Consider the following 20452-nt stretch of genomic DNA (forward strand, 5'->3'; position numbering starts at 1 on the left):
GGATTCATGTTTAAACAGAAGAGATTAGCCCTGAAGAAGCTTTGTGGATTCATGTTTAAACAGACGAGATTAGCCCTGAAGAAGCTTCCTGGATTCATGTTTAAACAGAAGAGATTAGCCCTGAAGAAGCTTTGTGGATTCATGTTTAAACAGAAGAGATTAGCCCTGAAGAAGCTTCGTGGATTCATGTTTAAACAGAAGAGATTAGCCCTGAAGAAGCTTCGTGGATTCATGTTTAAACAGAAGAGATTAGCCCTGAAGAAGCTTCGTGGATTCATGTTTAAACAGAAGAGATTAGCCCTGAAGAAGCTTCGTGGATTCATGTTTAAACAGAAGAGATTAGCCCTGAAGAAGCTTCGTGGATTCATGTTTAAACGGAAGAGATTAGCCCTGAAGAAGCTCCGTGGATTCAGAGGGAAAGTGTTACCTGTGAGTCTGGGGCCCCTGTTCTCCTCTGTGGCTCCGCCCTCTGGGCCCTCTGAGTCAGGACACGAACTCGAGACGTCGGTCACAGCGTTACATTCGTTATCCAACACAGGGAAGGCTCCAGTGGCTTTCAGCTCCTCGAACCGCAGCGAACACTGGAAACACATACGAGCGTGAAGAGCACTGGACACACGAGCGTGAAGAGCACTGGACACACGAGGGTGAAGAGCACTGGACACATGAGTGTGAAGAGCACTGGACACATGAGTGTGAAGAGCACTGGACACATGAGCGTGAAGAGCACTGGACACATGAGTGTGAAGAGCACTGGACACATGAGTGTGAAGAGCACTGGACACATGAGCGTGAAGAGCACTGGACACATGAGCGTGAAGAGCACTGGACACACAAGTGTGAAGAGCACTGGACACATGAGCGTGAAGAGCACTGGACACACAAGTGTGAAGAGCACTGGACACATGAGCGTGAAGAGCACTGGACACATGAGCGTGAAGAGCACTGGACACATGAGAGTGAAGAGCACTGGACACATGAGTGTGAAGAGCACTGGACACATGAGCGTGAAGAGCACTGGACACATGAGCGTGAAGAGCACTGGACACACAAGTGTGAAGAGCACCGGACACATGAGTGTGAAGAGCACTGGACACATGAGCGTGAAGAGCACTGGACACATGAGAGTGAAGAGCACTGGACACATGAGTGTGAAGAGCACTGGACACATGAGCGTGAAGAGCACTGGACACATGAGTGTGAAGAGCACTGGACACATGAGTGTGAAGAGCACTGGACACATGAGCATGAAGAGCACTGGACACACGAGTGTGAAGAGCACTGGACACATGAGCATGAAGAGCACTGGACACATGAGCGTGAAGAGCACTGGACACACGAGTGTGAAGAGCACTGGACACATGAGCATGAAGAGCACTGGACACATGAGCATGAAGAGCACTGGACACATGAGCGTGAAGAGCACTGGACACATGAGGGTGAAGAGCACTGGACACACGAGCGTGAAGAGCAATGGACACACACACGAGCGTGAAGAGCACTGGACACACGAGCGTGAAGAGCACTGGACACATGAGGGTGAAGAGCACTGGACACATGAGTGTGAAGAGCACTGGACACATGAGCGTGAAGAGCACTGGACACATGAGGGTGAAGAGCACTGGACACACGAGCGTGAAGAGCAATGGACACACACACGAGCGTGAAGAGCACTGGACACACGAGCGTGAAGAGCATTGGACACATGAGCGTGAAGAGCACTGGACACATGAGGGTGAAGAGCACTGGACACACGAGCGTGAAGAGCAATGGACACACACACGAGCGTGAAGAGCACTGGACACACGAGCGTGAAGAGCATTGGACACATGAGGGTGAAGAGCACTGGACACATGAGTGTGAAGAGCACTGGACACATGAGCGTGAAGAGCACTGGACACATGAGGGTGAAGAGCACTGGACACACGAGCGTGAAGAGCAATGGACACACACACGAGCGTGAAGAGCACTGGACACACGAGCGTGAAGAGCATTGGACACATGAGGGTGAAGAGCACTGGACACATGAGCGTGAAGAGCACTGGACACATGAGTGTGAAGAGCACTGGACACATGAGCGTGAAGAGCACTGGACACATGAGGGTGAAGAGCACTGGACACACGAGCGTGAAGAGCAATGGACACACGAGTGTGAAGAGCACTGGACACATGAGTGTGAAGAGCACTGGACACATGAGAGTGAAGAGCACTGGACACATGAGTGTGAAGAGCACTGGACACATGAGGATGAAGAGCACTGGACACACGAGTGTGAAGAGCACTGGACACACGAGTGTGAAGAGCACTGGACACACGAGTGTGAAGAGCACTGGACACATGAGTGTGAAGAGCACTGGACACATGAGCGTGAAGAGCACTGGACACATGAGCGTGAAGAGCACTGGACACATGAGCGTGAAGAGCACTGGACACATGAGTGTGAAGAGCACTGGACACATGAGTGTGAAGAGCACTGGACACATGAGTGTGAAGAGCACTGGACACACGAGCATGAAGAGCACTGGACACATGAGCGTGAAGAGCACTGGACACATGAGCGTGAAGAGCACTGGACACATGAGCGTGAAGAGCACTGGACACATGAGGGTGAAGAGCACTGGACACATGAGTGTGAAGAGCACTGGACACATGAGTGTGAAGAGCACTGGACACATGAGCGTGAAGAGCACTGGACACATGAGCATGAAGAGCACTGGACACATGAGTGTGAAGAGCACTGGACACACGAGTGTGAAGAGCACTGGACACATGAGCGTGAAGAGCACTGGACACATGAGCATGAAGAGCACTGGACACATGAGTGTGAAGAGCACTGGACACATGAGTGTGAAGAGCACTGGACACATGAGTGTGAAGAGCACTGGACACATGAGTGTGAAGAGCACTGGACACATGAGTGTGAAGAGCACTGGACACATGAGCGTGAAGAGCACTGGACACATGAGCATGAAGAGCACTGGACACATGAGTGTGAAGAGCACTGGACACATGAGTGTGAAGAGCACTGGACACATGAGTGTGAAGAGCACTGGACACACGAGCGTGAAGAGCACTGGACACATGAGCATGAAGAGCACTGGACACATGAGTGTGAAGAGCACTGGACACATGAGTGTGAAGAGCACTGGACACATGAGTGTGAAGAGCACTGGACACACGAGCGTGAAGAGCACTGGACACATGAGTGTGAAGAGCACTGGACACATGAGTGTGAAGAGCACTGGACACATGAGTGTGAAGAGCACTGGACACATGAGTGTGAAGAGCACTGGACACATGAGTGTGAAGAGCACTGGACACACGAGCATGAAGAGCACTGGACACATGAGTGTGAAGAGCACTGGACACATGAGTGTGAAGAGCACTGGACACATGAGTGTGAAGAGCACTGGACACATGAGTGTGAAGAGCACTGGACACACGAGCGTGAAGAGCACTGGAAACATGAGCGTGAAGAGCACCGGACACATGAGTGTGAAGAGCACTGGACACATGAGTGTGAAGAGCACTGGACACATGAGCATGAAGAGCACTGGACACACGAGTGTGAAGAGCACTGGACACATGAGGGTGAAGAGCACTGGACACATGAGCGTGAAGAGCACTGGACACATGAGCGTGAAGAGCACTGGACACATGAGGATGAAGAGCACTGGACACATGAGTGTGAAGAGCACTGGACACATGAGCATGAAGAGCACTGGACACATGAGTGTGAAGAGCACTGGACACATGAGCGTGAAGAGCACTGGACACATGAGCATGAAGAGCACTGGACACATGAGTGTGAAGAGCACCGGACACATGAGTGTGAAGAGCACTGGACACACGAGTGTGAAGAGCACTGGACACATGAGTGTGAAGAGCACTGGACACATGAGCGTGAAGAGCACTGGACACATGAGGATGAAGAGCACTGGACACACGAGTGTGAAGAGCACTGGACACATGAGTGTGAAGAGCACTGGACACATGAGTGTGAAGAGCACTGGACACATGAGCGTGAAGAGCACTGGACACATGAGTGTGAAGAGCACTGGACACATGAGCGTGAAGAGCACTGGACACATGAGTGTGAAGAGCACTGGACACATGAGGGTGAAGAGCACTGGACACATGAGCGTGAAGAGCACTGGACACATGAGTGTGAAGAGCACTGGACACATGAGCGTGAAGAGCACTGGACACATGAGTGTGAAGAGCACTGGACACATGAGTGTGAAGAGCACTGGACACATGAGGGTGAAGAGCACTGGACACATGAGAGTGAAGAGCACTGGACACATGAGTGTGAAGAGCACTGGACACATGAGCGTGAAGAGCACTGGACACATGAGTGTGAAGAGCACTGGACACATGAGTGTGAAGAGCACTGGACACATGAGTGTGAAGAGCACTGGACACACGAGCGTGAAGAGCACTGGACACATGAGTGTGAAGAGCACTGGACACATGAGCGTGAAGAGCACTGGACACACGAGCGTGAAGAGCACTGGACACATGAGCGTGAAGAGCACTGGACACATGAGCGTGAAGAGCACTGGACACATGAGCGTGAAGAGCACTGGACACATGAGAGTGAAGAGCACTGGACACATGAGTGTGAAGAGCACTGGACACATGAGCGTGAAGAGCACTGGACACATGAGCGTGAAGAGCACTGGACACATGAGCGTGAAGAGCACTGGACACATGAGTGTGAAGAGCACTGGACACATGAGCGTGAAGAGCACTGGACACATGAGTGTGAAGAGCACTGGACACATGAGAGTGAAGAGCACTGGACACATGAGCGTGAAGAGCACTGGACACATGAGTGTGAAGAGCACTGGACACATGAGTGTGAAGAGCACTGGACACATGAGCGTGAAGAGCACTGGACACATGAGGGTGAAGAGCACTGGACACATGAGCGTGAAGAGCACTGGACACATGAGTGTGAAGAGCACTGGACACATGAGTGTGAAGAGCACTGGACACATGAGAGTGAAGAGCACTGGACACATGAGTGTGAAGAGCACTGGACACATGAGTGTGAAGAGCACTGGACACATGAGGGTGAAGAGCACTGGACACATGAGTGTGAAGAGCACTGGACACATGAGTGTGAAGAGCACTGGACACATGAGTGTGAAGAGCACTGGACACATGAGAGTGAAGAGCACTGGACACATGAGTGTGAAGAGCACTGGACACATGAGCGTGAAGAGCACTGGACACATGAGCGTGAAGAGCACTGGACACATGAGCGTGAAGAGCACTGGACACATGAGCGTGAAGAGCACTGGACACATGAGTGTGAAGAGCACTGGACACATGAGTGTGAAGAGCACTGGACACACGAGTGTGAAGAGCACTGGACACATGAGTGTGAAGAGCACTGGACACACACACGAGCGTGAAGAGCACTGGACACATGAGTGTGAAGAGCACTGGACACATGAGTGTGAAGAGCACTGGACACATGAGTGTGAAGAGCACTGGACACATGAGCATGAAGAGCACTGGACACATGAGAGTGAAGAGCACTGGACACATGAGTGTGAAGAGCACTGGACACATGAGCGTGAAGAGCACTGGACACATGAGCGTGAAGAGCACTGGACACATGAGCATGAAGAGCACTGGACACATGAGAGTGAAGAGCACTGGACACATGAGTGTGAAGAGCACTGGACACATGAGTGTGAAGAGCACTGAACACATGAGCGTGAAGAGCACTGGACACATGAGCATGAAGAGCACTGGACACATGAGTGTAGCCTGGCATCCCGAAGGATCCCCCTCTGTACGTATACTTTATACACGGGGATATCCCTGGGCAGGGAGAGGGCAAACGGATCCGTGCAAACATCACTTTTAAATGAAACAAATGAAATGAACGTAAAAGCATGACTTTCTAAATTGTGTTACCTCTTTAGGGGAGAATCCCGGCACCAGTTTGGCCACGTTGTCCCAGCTAACGGGGGGCGCCACGCCCCACAGAGCTCCCAGCACCATGTCCAGCACCAGCACGTTATTATCGTACGGGAAGTTATTGTTGTCAGCGCTGAAGCGGCTCATTCTGAAACAAGAGCATGTCCACAAACGACTTCAGTCCAAGGTTTCTGTAAAAGTAGGAACAGTCTTTACACAGTGGGCACTTCAGTCAGTGAGGAGCGGCTGGTTTTAGAAAAGCTTCTGTCCAAATGAAGCAGGTCTGAAACATTCCTCCTGAAGGGGGCGTTAGTTCTGCCATAGCAACACTGAGCCGGCGACTCTCAAACAGCCCAATCACGTTCACAACATCAAACCCGTGACTACAGCAGGGACTTCATTTCAGAGCGATAAGAGACACGGAAGTGGATGCGCCTATTGTTCAGTCTTGTATAGATCATTTATGTGTCACATACGATGTTAAAACTATTCGTAACATATAGTGAAGTATTTTTAAACAGTTTAAAACGTGACGAGGAAACAGCTCCATATTGTTCATGAGGCTCCAGAGTGAAGCATCTACAGACAGAAAAAAGAGAATTTAAAACAACCTGTACATGATTTAATTCAAAATATAAAATAAATCATTCTCCAAAGTAATAGTTTACTTTACTTTAATTAATTACAGAGGCCATAATTATCCACCACTACTTTACATTATTACAGTAAATGTGTTTGTATTTGTGCTGTCGTAATTACACCGTTACAGGGGCGGATCTGCAGGGGGGGCACAGGGTGGCAGCTGCCCCCCCATTGATGTCATGTGATGTCTCACATCTGCTCCAGAAGTTACTTGGGTGCCGACAGAGGCTCAGTCTCAGGTAGTACTTTTTTTACAGGGCAAAAAAATAACAACTTTCTAGCTAAATAACCAAGTTAGAAACACTCACTACTTATATAATGAACCCACTACAAACATTCAACATCCTATAATGTGTAGTTGCCACCCCAGAAATCATCCACCCTGCTCTCCACCCCCGTGGTTTTCTAGATCCGCCCCTGCACTGCAGATTTAGGCTAATTTTACTGTCAAAGTATATTATTAAAGCAGTCAATAAATGTTTAATGGCAGGTGGCACAACGGAGGTCATTTATTACACATGTTTATTCAACAAAACAGCCTCCACATCTGTATTTATCCCGGCCTCATGCACCTCCATCCCGGCCTCATGCACCTCCATCCCGGCCTCATGCACCTCCATCCCGGCCTCATGCACCTCCATCCCGGCCTCATGCGCCTCCAGCCCGGGCAGGCTCTGCGACAGCCCCCGCGGAGCTGCACCTGCTGCTGTGGGGCCGTGGTTCTTGTGATAAAAGTGCGTTAAGTGCGTGACAGGCTCGGACAGACCTGACTTTAGCTCCGGCAGCTCTTCTTTCAGCGCCCGGCGGAGTTTAAGTCATTTTGAAGCAGAGATGAAGGTGATGCGGTGTTTCTCTGCAGCTGCTGACGCTAAAGCTAAGGCTAATGCTAACGCTAGCGGCGATGCGTTCGAGAGCTCCACGGAAAACATAACTCGCTTTGAACACTCGTTATACAGGATTAGAAATGATTATGTTTTGGTTGTCAGAGTTGTTGTTGTTGTTGTTGTTGTTGTTGTTGTTGTTGTTGTTGTTGTTGTTGTTGTTGTTGTTGTTGTTGTTGTTGTTGTTGTTGTTGTTGTTGTTGTTGTTGTTGTTGTTGCAGAAACATGTTTGAACTGTCATGTGTCCAAAGAGCCACAAAATAACACAAGCTTTTAACTCAAAGACAACGAAAGATATGTGTATGTATATAAGCATTTGACGTAAAGATATACACACACATACTACACACATGTGGTTCATTCATTTTGTTCTCGTTATTATTCATTATTATGGAACTTTGCTACAGTGTTTGAGATTTCCGATTGTCCCAGGGGTCCGTGAAGCGGCGCGCAGAGTCCAGCGGCTCCAGAAAAGCGTCTCTTTTCGGATCTTTTTACCTTTAACTATGGATTCACGGGCTCCACAAAAACCGTGGGAGAGGCGGATCCCGGGGGCGATGGCGGCTCCGGTGAACTACAGGTAAATACAGGTTTAAATATGAGTTAAAACACGGGTTTAAACGTGTTTTTAGCTGAAACACTCTGCTTATTTTTAGCATTAGTCCTGCGTGGCGCAGCCAGTGCTAACGCGAAAGCTAATGCTAAAAGTGTGCTATAAACAACCTTGTGTTTGCATTTGGCTTTTACTTTGAGGACATTCTCAGACTGTATTAGGTGCTAATGTGTGGATACTGGTGTTTTGTGGATTTGGATGATGATCAGATGCATAAAAGCAGAGTTTAGTTCCGCTCGGACTAACTTTGGCCTGAGCTAATGCTAATGCTAATGCTAACGCGTTCCCTGCTGAAGATCAAACCTTTAAAATTGCTGTGTCCATTAATAAACGTTCTTACTGCACTTTTATGAAGTCTCCCGGCCCAGTGACCTGCTGCAATGTTATTAACCTGCTGCAATGTTATTCACTTAGATTATTACTGTATTTGTTATTATTTATGTTTTTTAAGTGTCTTTGTTTCAGAGATAATGTTTCCTGTGTGTCTTTTACCTGTTTTATTTGAAAAAGACAAAATGATTATTTATAAAGATGAAGTCACGTTTGTTATTTTCATCGGCTGTAAAATCTGCTGAGGTTTATCTCTGAGCTGCAGAGCCGTTAAATCATCAATACTGACCCACAGTCCCTTTGATAAGACGAGCTGATCACCTGAGGTCAGAGCTGATGAATCTGCTCTGGTTTGTTTTTTATTTATTTATTTCAGTCATGTTAGTTACATGTTTTCACATTTCAACAACTATACATGATATTTTATTTTATTTATTTTTTTATACATGATTGAAAAGGAGCACGATGAAGACACGCTTATGCTAAAGTGCCCCTTTCTTCAGATACAAAAGTAGACAAAAAAACAAAACATAAATGGTCTGATTCGCAGGTATTACACTTTAAGCCATGAGCTCGAATAAACAACACAGGTACGACTGATTTTAAAGTTGAAATCTAATATTTACAGTCGTGTGTAAGAGTTGATATTTGTTGATTTGAACTGTTTTGTGGAGGAGTTCTTTAAATTCAAGGGTTAGGGTGTTCCACAGTTGCCGATCCGCTAGGGCTGCTCGATTATTGAAAAAAGAATAATCACGATTATTTTTGTCATAATTGAAATCACGATTATTCAAACGATTATTTGTTGCCTTTAAAAAAATCCATCAAAAAAGTGACAAAAATCCAGCAAAAAAAGACAAAAATCCATTAAAAAAAAGACAAAAAACCATTAAAAAAGTGACAAAAATCCATCAAAAAAGTGACAAAAATCCATTAAAAAAGTGACAAAAATCCATCAAAAAAGTGACAAAAATCCATTAAAAAAATGACAAAAATCCATTAAAAAAGAGACAAAAATCCATCAAAAAAGTGACAAAAATCCATCAAAAAAGTGACAAAAATCCAGCAAAAAAATGACAAAAATCCATTAAAAAAGTGACAAAAATCCATTAAAAAAGAGACAAAAATCCATCAAAAAAGTGACAAAAATCCAGCAAAAAAGTGACAAAAATCCAGCAAAAAAGTGACAAAAATCCATTAAAAAAAAGACAAAAATCCATTAAAAAATGACAAAAATCCAGCAAAAAAGTGACAAAAATCCATTAAAAAAGAGACAAAAATCCATTAAAAAAGTGACAAAAATCCATTAAAAAAGAGACAAAAATCCATAAAAAAAGTGACAAAAATCCATTAAAAAAAATGACAAAAATCCATAAAAAAAGTGACAAAAATCCAGCAAAAAAAAGACAAAAATCCAGCAAAAAAAAGACAAAAATCCAGCAGAAAAAAGACAAAAATCCATTAAAAAAGTGACAAAAATCCATTAAAAAAGTGACAAAAATCCATCAAAAAAGTGACAAAAATCCATTAAAAAAGTGACAAAAATCCATCAAAAAAGTGACAAAAATCCATTAAAAAAATGACAAAAATCCATTAAAAAAGTGACAAAAATCCATTAAAAAAGAGACAAAAATCCATCAAAAAAGTGACAAAAATCCAGCAAAAAAATGACAAAAATCCATTAAAAAAGTGACAAAAATCCATTAAAAAAGAGACAAAAATCCAGCAAAAAAGTGACAAAAATCCAGCAAAAAAGTGACAAAAATCCAGCAAAAAAGTGACAAAAATCCATTAAAAAAGTGACAAAAATCCATTAAAAAATGACAAAAATCCAGCAAAAAAGTGACAAAAATCCATTAAAAAAGAGACAAAAATCCATTAAAAAAGTGACAAAAATCCATTAAAAAAGAGACAAAAATCCATAAAAAAAGTGACAAAAATCCATTAAAAAAAATGACAAAAATCCATAAAAAAAGTGACAAAAATCCAGCAAAAAAAAGACAAAAATCCAGCAAAAAAAAGACAAAAATCCATTTAAAAAAAAGACAAAAATCCAGCAAAAAAGTGACAAAAATCCAAAAATTAAAAATTAGAAAAATAATGTGAAAAAAAAAAAAATTGAAAAAATAAAATAAAATTGAAAAAAAAAAATTATAAGCGATTTTTTGCGATTATGCTAATTTTGTAATCGTTTACTGTTGTAATCGAAATCGTAATCGAATTTCGATTAATTGCACAGCCCTACGATCCGCTTCTGGGTTGTTCTGGCAAAAGGGAGAGTAAAGTGAAGTTTTCTACGACTGGAGGCATCGGCGTTGAATACAAACATTCATTGTACAGATTGAGGCAATCGATAAAATCTTGCTTTATACATTATTATCAATGTTTGTAATTTAATGATCTTGTAATTTTAATAGTTTGGATTTTATAAATAGTTGATTTGTATGTTCTCTACTATGGGTTTTATTTATTATTCTTATAGCTTTTTTTTTTTTTTTTATCAGCGGTTGAATTGTAGTTTTGTATGTGTTTCCCCAAACGTCTGAGCAATAAAGTAAGTGAGGCAGTATTAAAGTGCAGTATAAGAGCCTTAAAGATTCACGATTTAAAACATATTTTACCTTGTGAAGAAAAGCAATGTTTCTACATAATTTATTTCTAATACTATGGACGTGAGATTTCCAATTAAATTTTTCATCTAATGTCACACCCAAAAACCTGACCATTTTTAACTCTGCTCAGGCTTTATCCACACGAGACTTTCTCTGTGAGCCTGAAGCTCAGTAACAGTTTGTCCACACGGGTCGACTGTGATTCCTCCTCCAGGCCTGTGTGGGGCGCTGTGACGCTACACAGATAATAGAACAGCATGTAGAGGCTCGTCTGGACGATACTGGACTGATAAATGTGTTTGTGTTTGGTCCGAGCATGAGTTCATACGGACACGGTTTAGATGGAGAGTCCTGATGTGGAAGTAACTATTTAAAAGTAACTATTTAAAAGTAACTATTTAAAAGTAACTATTTAAAAGTAACTATTTAAAAGTAACTATTTAAAAGTAACTATTTAAAAGTAACTATTTAAAAGTAACTATTTAAAAGTAACTATTTAAAAGTAACTATTTAAAAGTAACTATATAAAAGTAACTATTTAAAAGTAACTATTTAAAAGTAATTATTTAAAAGTAACTATGTAAAAGTAACTATATAAAAGTAACTATTTAAAAGTAACCATTTAAAAGTAACCATTTAAAAGTAACCATTTAAAAGTAACTATTTAAAAGTAACCATTTAAAAGTAACCATTTAAAAGTAACCATTTAAAAGTAACCATTTAAAAGTAACCATTTAAAAGTAACCATTTAAAAGTAACCATTTAAAAGTAACTATTTACTCTACACGATGACAGGACGGCGTTTTCACACATTTCTACTAAACTTTGTATCTGGAGGAAAATAAACTCCGTATCGTCCCTTTAAGTATCGGCCCTTTAAGTATCGTCCCTTTAAGTATCGGTCCTTTAAATATCGGTCCTTTAAGTATCGTCCCTTTAAGTATCGTCCCTTTAAGTATCGGTCCTTTAAATATCGGTCCTTTAAGTATCGTCCCTTTAAGTGTCGGTCCTTTTTTCTTTCCTCCAGATCCACAGACTTTGGCGCCTCCCTGCCCTCGTCCTCCCCCTCTGCCCCGGGACGTCCCGCCCTCACCCGCATGGTCCCTCCCCTTCCGCCCCGCCCCCTTCAGCAGCAGACCTATCGGCCGCCGTACTCCTCCTTAAGCTCCGCCTACAGCGCCCCCTACGGCTCCAGCTCCTTCTACTCGCCCGGCTACTCCCCGTACGGCTCTGGGTACTCCCCGTACGGCGTGGGCGGGTACGGCGGCGGGTACGGGCCCCGCCTCCTGCCGCACGGCGAGGACGTGGCGCCGAGCCGCTTCGTGCAGCAGGCGGAGGAGAGCAGCCGCGGCGCCTTCCAGTCCATCGAGAGCATCGTCCACGCCTTCGGCTCCGTCAGCATGATGCTGGACGCCACCTTCTCCGCCGTCTACAACAGCTTCAGGGCAGTGCTGGACGTGGCGAACCACTTCACGCGTCTGCGGGCGCACCTGACCCGCGTGCTCTCCGCCTTCGCTCTGGTGCGCACGCTCAGGTACCTGTACCGCAGGCTGCAGAGGATTCTGGGACGGAGAACGGACTCTGAGGCCGACGACCTGTGGGCGGAGAGCGCTCACGACGCGTTAACCACCACGAGCGCCACGGGGAGCGACGAGCAGGTCAAGTCCTGGCCCATCCTCCTCTTCTTCGCCGTGGTCTTAGGAGGACCTTACCTGATCTGGAAACTGCTGAGCTCGGCCGTCAGCGGCGCCGAGGAGGGAGGTAGGCTTGCTCTGTGATACGATATCGGCTGATACTGTCACTAACCGATACGATATCGGCCGATACTGACACTAACCGATACGATATCGGCCGATACTGACACTAGCCGGTACGATATCGGCCGATACTGACACTAACCGATACGATATCGGCCGATACTGACACTAACCGATACGATATCGGCCGATACTGACACTAACCGACACGATATCGGCCGATACTGACACTAACCGATACGATATCGGCCGATACTGACACTAACCGATACGATATCGGCCGATACTGACACTAACCGGGACAATATCGGCCGATACTGACACTAACCGATACGATATCTGCCGATACTGACCCTAACCGGGACAATATCGGCCGATACTGACACTAACCGATACGATATCGGCCGATACTGACACTAACCGGGACAATATCGGCCGATACTGACACTAACCGATACGATATCTGCCGATACTGACCCTAACCGGGACAATATCGGCCGATACTGACACTAACCGATACGATATCGGCCGATACTGACACTAACCGATACGATATCGGCCGATACTGACACTAACCGATACGATATCGGCCAAAACTCACACTAACCGATACGATATCGGCCGATACTGACACTAACCGATACGATATCGGCCGATACTGACACTAACCGATACGATATCGGCCGATACTGACACTAACCGGTACGATATCGGCCGATACTGACACTAATCAATACGATATCAGCCGATACTGACACTAACCGATACAATATCGGCCGATACTGACACTAACCGGTACGATATCGGCCGATACCGATATTAACTGGAATGATATCGGCCGATACTGACACTAACCGATACGATATTGGCCGATACCGATATTAACTGGAATGATGTCGGCCGATACTGACACTAACCGATACGATATTGGCCGATACCGATATTAACTGGTATGATATCGGCCGATACTGACACTAACCGATACGATATCACAAAACATGAACAATAGGCTCTGAATGTTGCAGAGACGAACTGGGCGAGTGGAGAAGACGATCACGTGGTGGCCAGAGCAGAGTTTGACTTCACTGCAGCGTCTGAGGATGAGGTCTCTGTGAGGGCGGGAGACATGCTGAACTTGGCCCCTAAAGGTGAGGTCAGAGGTCACTGTGAGGTCAGAGGTCACTGAGGGTCAGAGGTCACTGTGACCTGACAGGAGGAGCTGTTTTCCTCCTGATTCTCTGTAAATAAAGTCTGTTTCCTCTGCAGAGCTGCAGCCTCGAGTTCGCGGTTGGTTATTGGCCAGTCTGGACGGTCAGACCACGGGCCTCGTCCCGGCCAATTACGTCAAAGTCCTGGGCAAACGCAGAGGACGCCGGGCGGCCCAGACGGAGACGCAGAGGGACGCTTCACTGCAGGGGGTGCACTGTCCCTCTGCCGTCCCACCGCCTGTCCCGTCACCGCCTGTCCCGTCACCGCCTGTCCCGTCACCGCCTGTCCCGTCAGGGCAGGGCGTCCCGTCACTGACCCTCCCTCCTGTCCCGACACTGACCCTCCCTCCTGTCCTGACAGAGAGGACGGATTCGCTGCTGGAGGAGGCGTTTGGAGCCGCCCCTGACCCCTGACCCCTGACCCCTGACAGTCAAAGGGAGTGAGTCACGATATGGACGATTTCACTAAACCGTGACTCACTCCGGGGTTTGTTTGTTTGTTTGTTTGTTTGTTTGTTTGTTTGTTTGTTTGTCTCTGTCTCTGTCTCTGTAACCTCTGAATCATCTGTTTGTCGCTCTGGAGATGAAGCTCTGACCACACCTGACCTTTGGCTGAGCAGAGCTTCAGAAGCTGCTTGTTTTGTCACAGGAAACGGTTCTACAGGAGCAGATTTCACAAACAGCTCAAAGTAAACTCACGCCTTTCAGAAGCTCCTGTCCAGCAGGGGGCAGCACTCGCTCAGAAACATGAGCACATTTAACCCTAGAACTCGCTCAAAATCAATAACGCCGTCACTATATTAAGTCTTTATATTAAACTGTGTCATGTCTAATGAAATGAAAGAAAAGCCTTGAGACCAGATACAAATGAGCCAAAATGACTGGAAAACGAGGAATTTAGGAACAAAAAAATCCTAAAAATGAAGCTCCGTGTCCTTCAGAAGAGAGAAACTAAATCACTGACCCTCCCCGACCTTCATCACTGTGGAAACATGAGGCTGTAGGAGAAAACGGTTTGCAGAGTTATTTTGATCAAAGGCAACTAATAATCGTTAAATAATCCTGATTTCAATGATGAGAAGTAAGTCTATTTTCTATGAGGGAATAAAGAGTCTGATTAATACTTAACACTTCATTTGTATCTTTGCATAAATGAAACACGATCGATGTTTAGAGGAACGTCTGCTCCACTTTCCTCTCGGCTTCAGGTCCTTTTTCACTCGTTTGTTTGTTTTTGAAGCTGCTCAGGTTTAGTCTGAGATGTTTCCATCACGTTTCTCCTCTTGAATGTCCCTTTCTCGCCTCGGTAGATTTGGAAACTGTAATTGGGCCGATATTTGTCCGATATTTGTCCGATATTTGTCCGATATCTCCGGAACAGAAAGGCACAAACTTACTGTTTTGTTTTAGAATCTGATTTGTCCGTCTGAAGAAGCGACTAAACCTGAATGTCCTGGATGAAGCAGCCCCTCACACAGCGCCCCCTGCTGTCACAGTTTAGACACTTTCATGAACCTGGTGAGAGCAGATCGGCCTTTCTGTGATGGATTGTTTGGAGCCGAGCTGTGTCGAGTTAAAGACGTAAAGATTCAGTCTGTGATTCTTCCTGTACAGTTTTACACATCGGACTCAGTGTAAATATGTAATATCAATATTTTAAGAATAAAAAGCTTTTCTCTGATGTTTTACAAATGTGTCTTTAATATTGTTCTGCTGCACTGACCTGATTATTCCACTGAGGGGCGCCACAGCTCCATCAGGAAACAAAAACGGCGCAAAGAAAACCCGTTTTCACTCTGCAGCTACAATTACAAACTCCCCCTCCTGAAGTGAGCACGTGTTCTCCAGTTTGGCTTTACCCAAATCTAAAAGCTCCGGGAAAAAGCGTCAAAACAATGAAAAAACAACAATTAAAACATCCAGAATAAGAAAAACCCCACAAACAATCAGCAAAAGTGATAATATGATGGAGAAAAAGAAGTTAAAGCGGCGACAACACAAGGAAAAAGATCCATTTAGATCAGTTTTGTAGGTCGTAGGTTTGGGTAAAGCTGAACTGGAGAAAATGCTCGGTAAAGGCGGGGCTTAGAGGTTACACTCATGTTTAAAGGTGTCTTGTGCAACTTTATATTCAGATTTTATTTATTTTTTTGCATATAATGTTGCATAATACACCTTTAAAGAGGGGGTGTTCTGCTTTAAAGAGGGGGTGTTCTGCTTTAAAGAGGGGGTGTTCTGCTTTAAAGAGGGCGTGTTCTGCTTTAAAGAGGGCGTGTTCTGCTTTAAAGAGGGCGTGTTCTGCTTTAAAGAGGGGGTGTTCTGCTTTAAAGAGGGGGTGTTCTGCTTTAAAGAGGGGGTGTTCTGCTTTAAAGAGGGGGTGTTCTGCTTTAAAGAGGGGGTGTTCTGCTTTAAAGAGGGGGTGTTCTGCTTTAAAGAGGGCGTGTTCTGCTTTAAAGAGGGCGTGTTCTGCTTTAAAGAGGGGGTGTTCTGCTTTAAAGAGGGGGTGTTCTGCTTTAAAGAGGGGGTGTTCTGCTTTAAAGAGGGGGTGTTCTGCTTTTGTCAGTCCCACAGCACCAGTCTATATCTCACTACAATGATGACAAACCTTCTGCTGGTCTGTAAATGCAGTAAATTAGAATAACTGCCTTGTATAAAATGTCTCTCTCAAAATGGCTGTAGTGAATGTCTTGAAATAGGCCTCTGTCTCTTTAAGAACCTCTGAGCCTTTAGACACGCCCCCCTCCACACGCTGTCTGTGGCATCAGTGGGGAGGGGGTTCTGCTGAGGAGCAGTGGTTGGTTACTCGGCTGGTGACCAAAGCTCGGAGGCGTCTCCAGGAGGTGGGGGCGTTCCTAGGAGGACTCAGGCAAACCTATCCCTAAAATGGCCGCCATCAGAGTTTTTACAGATGACTCAGAAATACGTGAATGTGCCAAGGCAACACTTCAGCCATGTTTTTAATGAGGGAGTGACAGAATAACAGGAGGAAAAGCTGGAAGAAGTCCATTTTGCAGAATACCCCCCCTTTAAGGACCTTCCTTAATGATCCAACAAGGACAAACAAGAAGTGTGAGCGGAAAACCTTCAGCATAATAGTGATAATAATAAGTTTATTCACATTCTTGTCTTTTATACAGTTCTGAAGCTCCACGGATGTTTTAAAGCAGCTTCGTGTCAAAGGAAGAGCCGTTTGTCCTGGAGCGAAACGCACTGACCCGTTTACAGAATGCTCCTCCTTTATCTGACCAACGCTCCGCTCTTTCAGCAGGACATTCAGCAGAGCCGGGACTCGAACCCGTGACTCTGCTGTGAGGCTCTTTAGACGCTGTGTTCACAAAGATGATGCTGCGTTTAATACATTTTATCATAAAGAACCGAAAATGGTCATTTGTTGAATCCGCAGCATCAGGAGCTCATATTCACTCAGATCAGAATCAAAAACATCTCAGTTATATTTGACCAGAGCTTCTTTCAGCTTCACAAAACTGAAATCCATTAAACTTGTGAGTTTTTGGACAGTTTCTGCTTGGATTTGTTTGCAGGATGTTAGAATCACCTCCCAGAGCTGCTGTTTGGATGAAAACTGCCTCCCGCCCTCAGAGAAGTTTTTGTTGAGGCTCCAAAGGTTCTCAATAGGACTGAGGTCAGGGGAGGAGGGGGTCCACATCATGAGGTCAGGGGAGGAGGGGGTCCACATCATGAGGTCAGGGGAGGAGGGGGTCCACATCATGAGGTCAGGGGAGGAGGGGGTCCACATCATGAGGTCAGGGGAGGAGGGGGTCCACATCATGAGTTTCTCTCCTTTTCTGCCCATAGCAGCCAGTGATGCAGAGGTTTTCTTTACAGCAGGACATGGTGCGTTGTCATGGTGAAAGAGGTCATTCCTAAAGGGGCCGACCAGCTCTCTCCCCATGACTCCGCCCCCTCCTTACTGACTCCGCCCCCTCCTTACTGACGTCACAGCCTTGTTGGGACATGGTGGCCGTTAAAATGAGTCTCATGTATTTCTGAGCCACTGCAGCCGTTTCTGCTTCAGCTTCAGTGAACAGGTCAGGGGAGGCCGGAGAGAAGGTTTATGCACAACTGCAGCCTCTGGAGGGTCGGCTTTGTAGCAGCTGTTCTCTTAATCTGATGCAGAAACCGTCCTCATTGTGTCTTTATCTGCACAAACCTGAGTGTGTCTGAATCATCCACAAAACGATGATTACGCTTCATCTTTACTGAAATATCGAAGGTTTTCACACCGAGACCAAGACATTCAACTATTTCACACTTTTCATCAGCAGATCCTTTTTCTTTCCCATATTGCTTGAAAATGATGATCTGCTTAATAAAGTGGAACCTCCTTTTTCAGTAGTTTTTCATTAACTGGATTTAACCTGAACCTGATCCTCCCAGACTGAGATTAAAGTCAGTGATTAAAGAGACAAAAACCATCCATGAGTTTTTACCTTTAAATCAGTGAAATATAATTTGCATAATGATCTGGGCCCCTCCCCCCCCCGCCCCCCGCCCCCCCCTCTCCACACAAAGGCAATCCCCGCCGCTGTTGCATCATGTGCGCGCACCGGAACCGGCTCCGTGCTCTGCGCATGCCCGTGCGCGTCTTTGTGCGTCCGTCCCGCGCGCTCATTGGCTGGCGCGCGCGCTCTAAAGCCCCTCTCGTGCCCCCCCCGCGCCTCAGACGGGAGCGCAGCGCGAGACTGTCCGGTCACAGATCATGGAGAAGACGGAGCTGAACGGCCACGCGTCACCGGAGCCGCCTCCGCAGGCGCGGCGGGGCGGCGGCGCGCTGGGGCCGCCGCTCCTGCGCTTCGTGCGGAGGAACCTGCTCGTGCTGCTGACCGTGTCCGGGGTGCTGGGGGGCGTGGGGCTGGGCATGGCCGTGCGCCCCCTCGGCCTCTCCAGGGCGCACGTGTCGTACTTCGCCTTCCCCGGGGAGCTGCTGCTGCGGATGCTGAAGATGATCATCCTGCCGCTCGTGCTCTGCAGCCTCGTGTCCGGCGCCGCCAGCCTGGACACGCGCTCCCTGGGCAGGCTGGGGGGCATCGCCGTGGGGTACTTCCTGGTGACCACGCTGATCGCCTCGGGGATCGGGGTGACGCTGGCCTTCATCATCAGGCCGGGGGAGGGCGCGGGGGGGCTGAACAGCGGCGCGTTAGGGCTGGAGCGCGTGAGCAGCGACAAGGAGACGGCGGACTCTTTCCTGGACCTGGCGCGGTCAGTCACACGCGCACATCTGCACATCTGCACACACGCGCACACCTGCACATCTGCACACACGCGCACACCTGCACATCTGCACACACGCGCGCGCACCTGCTCTGGAGCGGGACCACAGACAGAAGTGGATTATTAACCTCTGAACCCGCGCCTGAAACGAGCACATTTCCTCCAGTTTGACTTTACCCAAATCTAAACGCTTCTCGCAGCCTCTGGGCCAGAGCCTTATTTGAAAGCTAAGTTTGATCTCACATCGTTGGTGAAACATATGGTGGAGCTGAGCAGCTGAAAGGTTCTTCTCCGGTGCACATGTGTCTGTGAGACTCCATGATGTCGTTCTGATCTGATCTGGTGATTCACTGTCTGAGCCCCGTCCGGCTTTACTCAAATGTAAAGGTTTACAGACTCTAGGCCACAGTGACGCCGCGTTTGAAAGCTAAGACCTTCAGAACTGATTCAGACTTTGTTTTGTCGCTTTGTTCCAGGAGCTTCTTTAGATTTGGGTAAAGCTGAACTGGAGAAAATGTGCAGGTTTTTCAAGGAGGAGAAAGTTCGTATCTTCCTCCAAACCTGAATAAATGAGCCTGATGGTTTCTGCTGCTTCACTGAGGTCAGACTCAGACTCAGACCTGCTCCTGGTTCTGGTTCTGCTTTTTTGTCACATTTCTCATGGAAATGTGACAAAAAAGTGAGAAAACATTGACAAAAATTTGATGAAAAAATGAGAAAATGTGACAAAATGACTGAAAGGAAAGTTTGAGTTTTAGTCAAGAAGATTTAGTCAAAAAAAACTTTTCAATTTTACTCTAGTAGTAATTTGTTGGACTTTGCATTGATAATATTGATTCTAATCATGTTTAATGTTGTTCCTCTGCTTCATGTTTCTGCTCCACATGAACAAAGCTCAGAGCTGATCCTTTAAACATGATCTGAGGCTCTTTCAGACGCTCAATACAAGTGTGGATGATTTTAGTCTCTCCTTTTCATTTTTATTTAGTCTGATTTTAATCGACTCAAATATCTGGACATTTTAGTCACAGTTTTAGTCTCATGAGAAACTTTTCATTTAGTTTTAGTCGACGACATGAACACTGGTCCTGTCCGGTCAGGGCAGGTCTGGTTCAGGGTCAGGGTCAGGTCCTGCAGCTGCTCTCAGTATTTGCCGGGTGTTTCGGTCTCAGGTTTATCTCCACAGCAGGTGTTTCCTTCACTTCGCTCTCACACAAACACAAAGTCTCACCTTTCACTT

At 46.2% G+C, this 20452-nt stretch overlaps 3 protein-coding genes across 4 annotated transcripts in view; 2 read left to right on the forward strand and 1 right to left on the reverse strand.

Moving 5' to 3' along the window:
- The window catches only part of sanbr (SANT and BTB domain regulator of CSR), a 47309-nt gene extending 39840 nt beyond the window's left edge, over nt 1-7469 (reverse strand). For both annotated transcript variants that reach the window (XM_079568063.1, XM_079568064.1), the window contains exons 1-3: nt 7346-7469; nt 5935-6085; nt 428-581 (exon numbers count right to left, since the gene is read on the reverse strand). In XM_079568063.1, the coding sequence (XP_079424189.1) occupies nt 428-581; nt 5935-6084 (304 nt within the window). In that variant the 5' untranslated portion in view covers nt 6085; nt 7346-7469. The remainder of the gene's footprint in view (nt 1-427; nt 582-5934; nt 6086-7345) is intronic.
- A 416-nt stretch (nt 7470-7885) lies between these two features.
- On the forward strand, nt 7886-14394 carry pex13 (peroxisomal biogenesis factor 13; the record flags this gene model as incomplete). The annotated part of the gene is made up of 4 exons (XM_079568399.1): nt 7886-8040; nt 12043-12776; nt 13798-13920; nt 14039-14394. Exons 1-4 carry the CDS (start codon nt 7967-7969, stop codon nt 14392-14394), a joined length of 1287 nt encoding a protein of 428 aa, XP_079424525.1. The 5' UTR covers nt 7886-7966.
- A 4156-nt stretch (nt 14395-18550) lies between these two features.
- Nucleotides 18551-20452, forward strand: part of slc1a4 (solute carrier family 1 member 4) — a 35751-nt gene continuing 33849 nt past the window's right edge. The window contains exon 1 of the mRNA XM_079567600.1: nt 18551-19200. Coding sequence (XP_079423726.1) covers nt 18701-19200 — 500 coding nt within the window. The 5' untranslated portion in view covers nt 18551-18700. The remainder of the gene's footprint in view (nt 19201-20452) is intronic.

Source organism: Gobius niger (genome assembly GCF_951799975.1).
Source record: "Gobius niger genome assembly, chromosome: 12".
Lineage (NCBI taxonomy): Eukaryota > Metazoa > Chordata > Actinopteri > Gobiiformes > Gobiidae > Gobius > Gobius niger.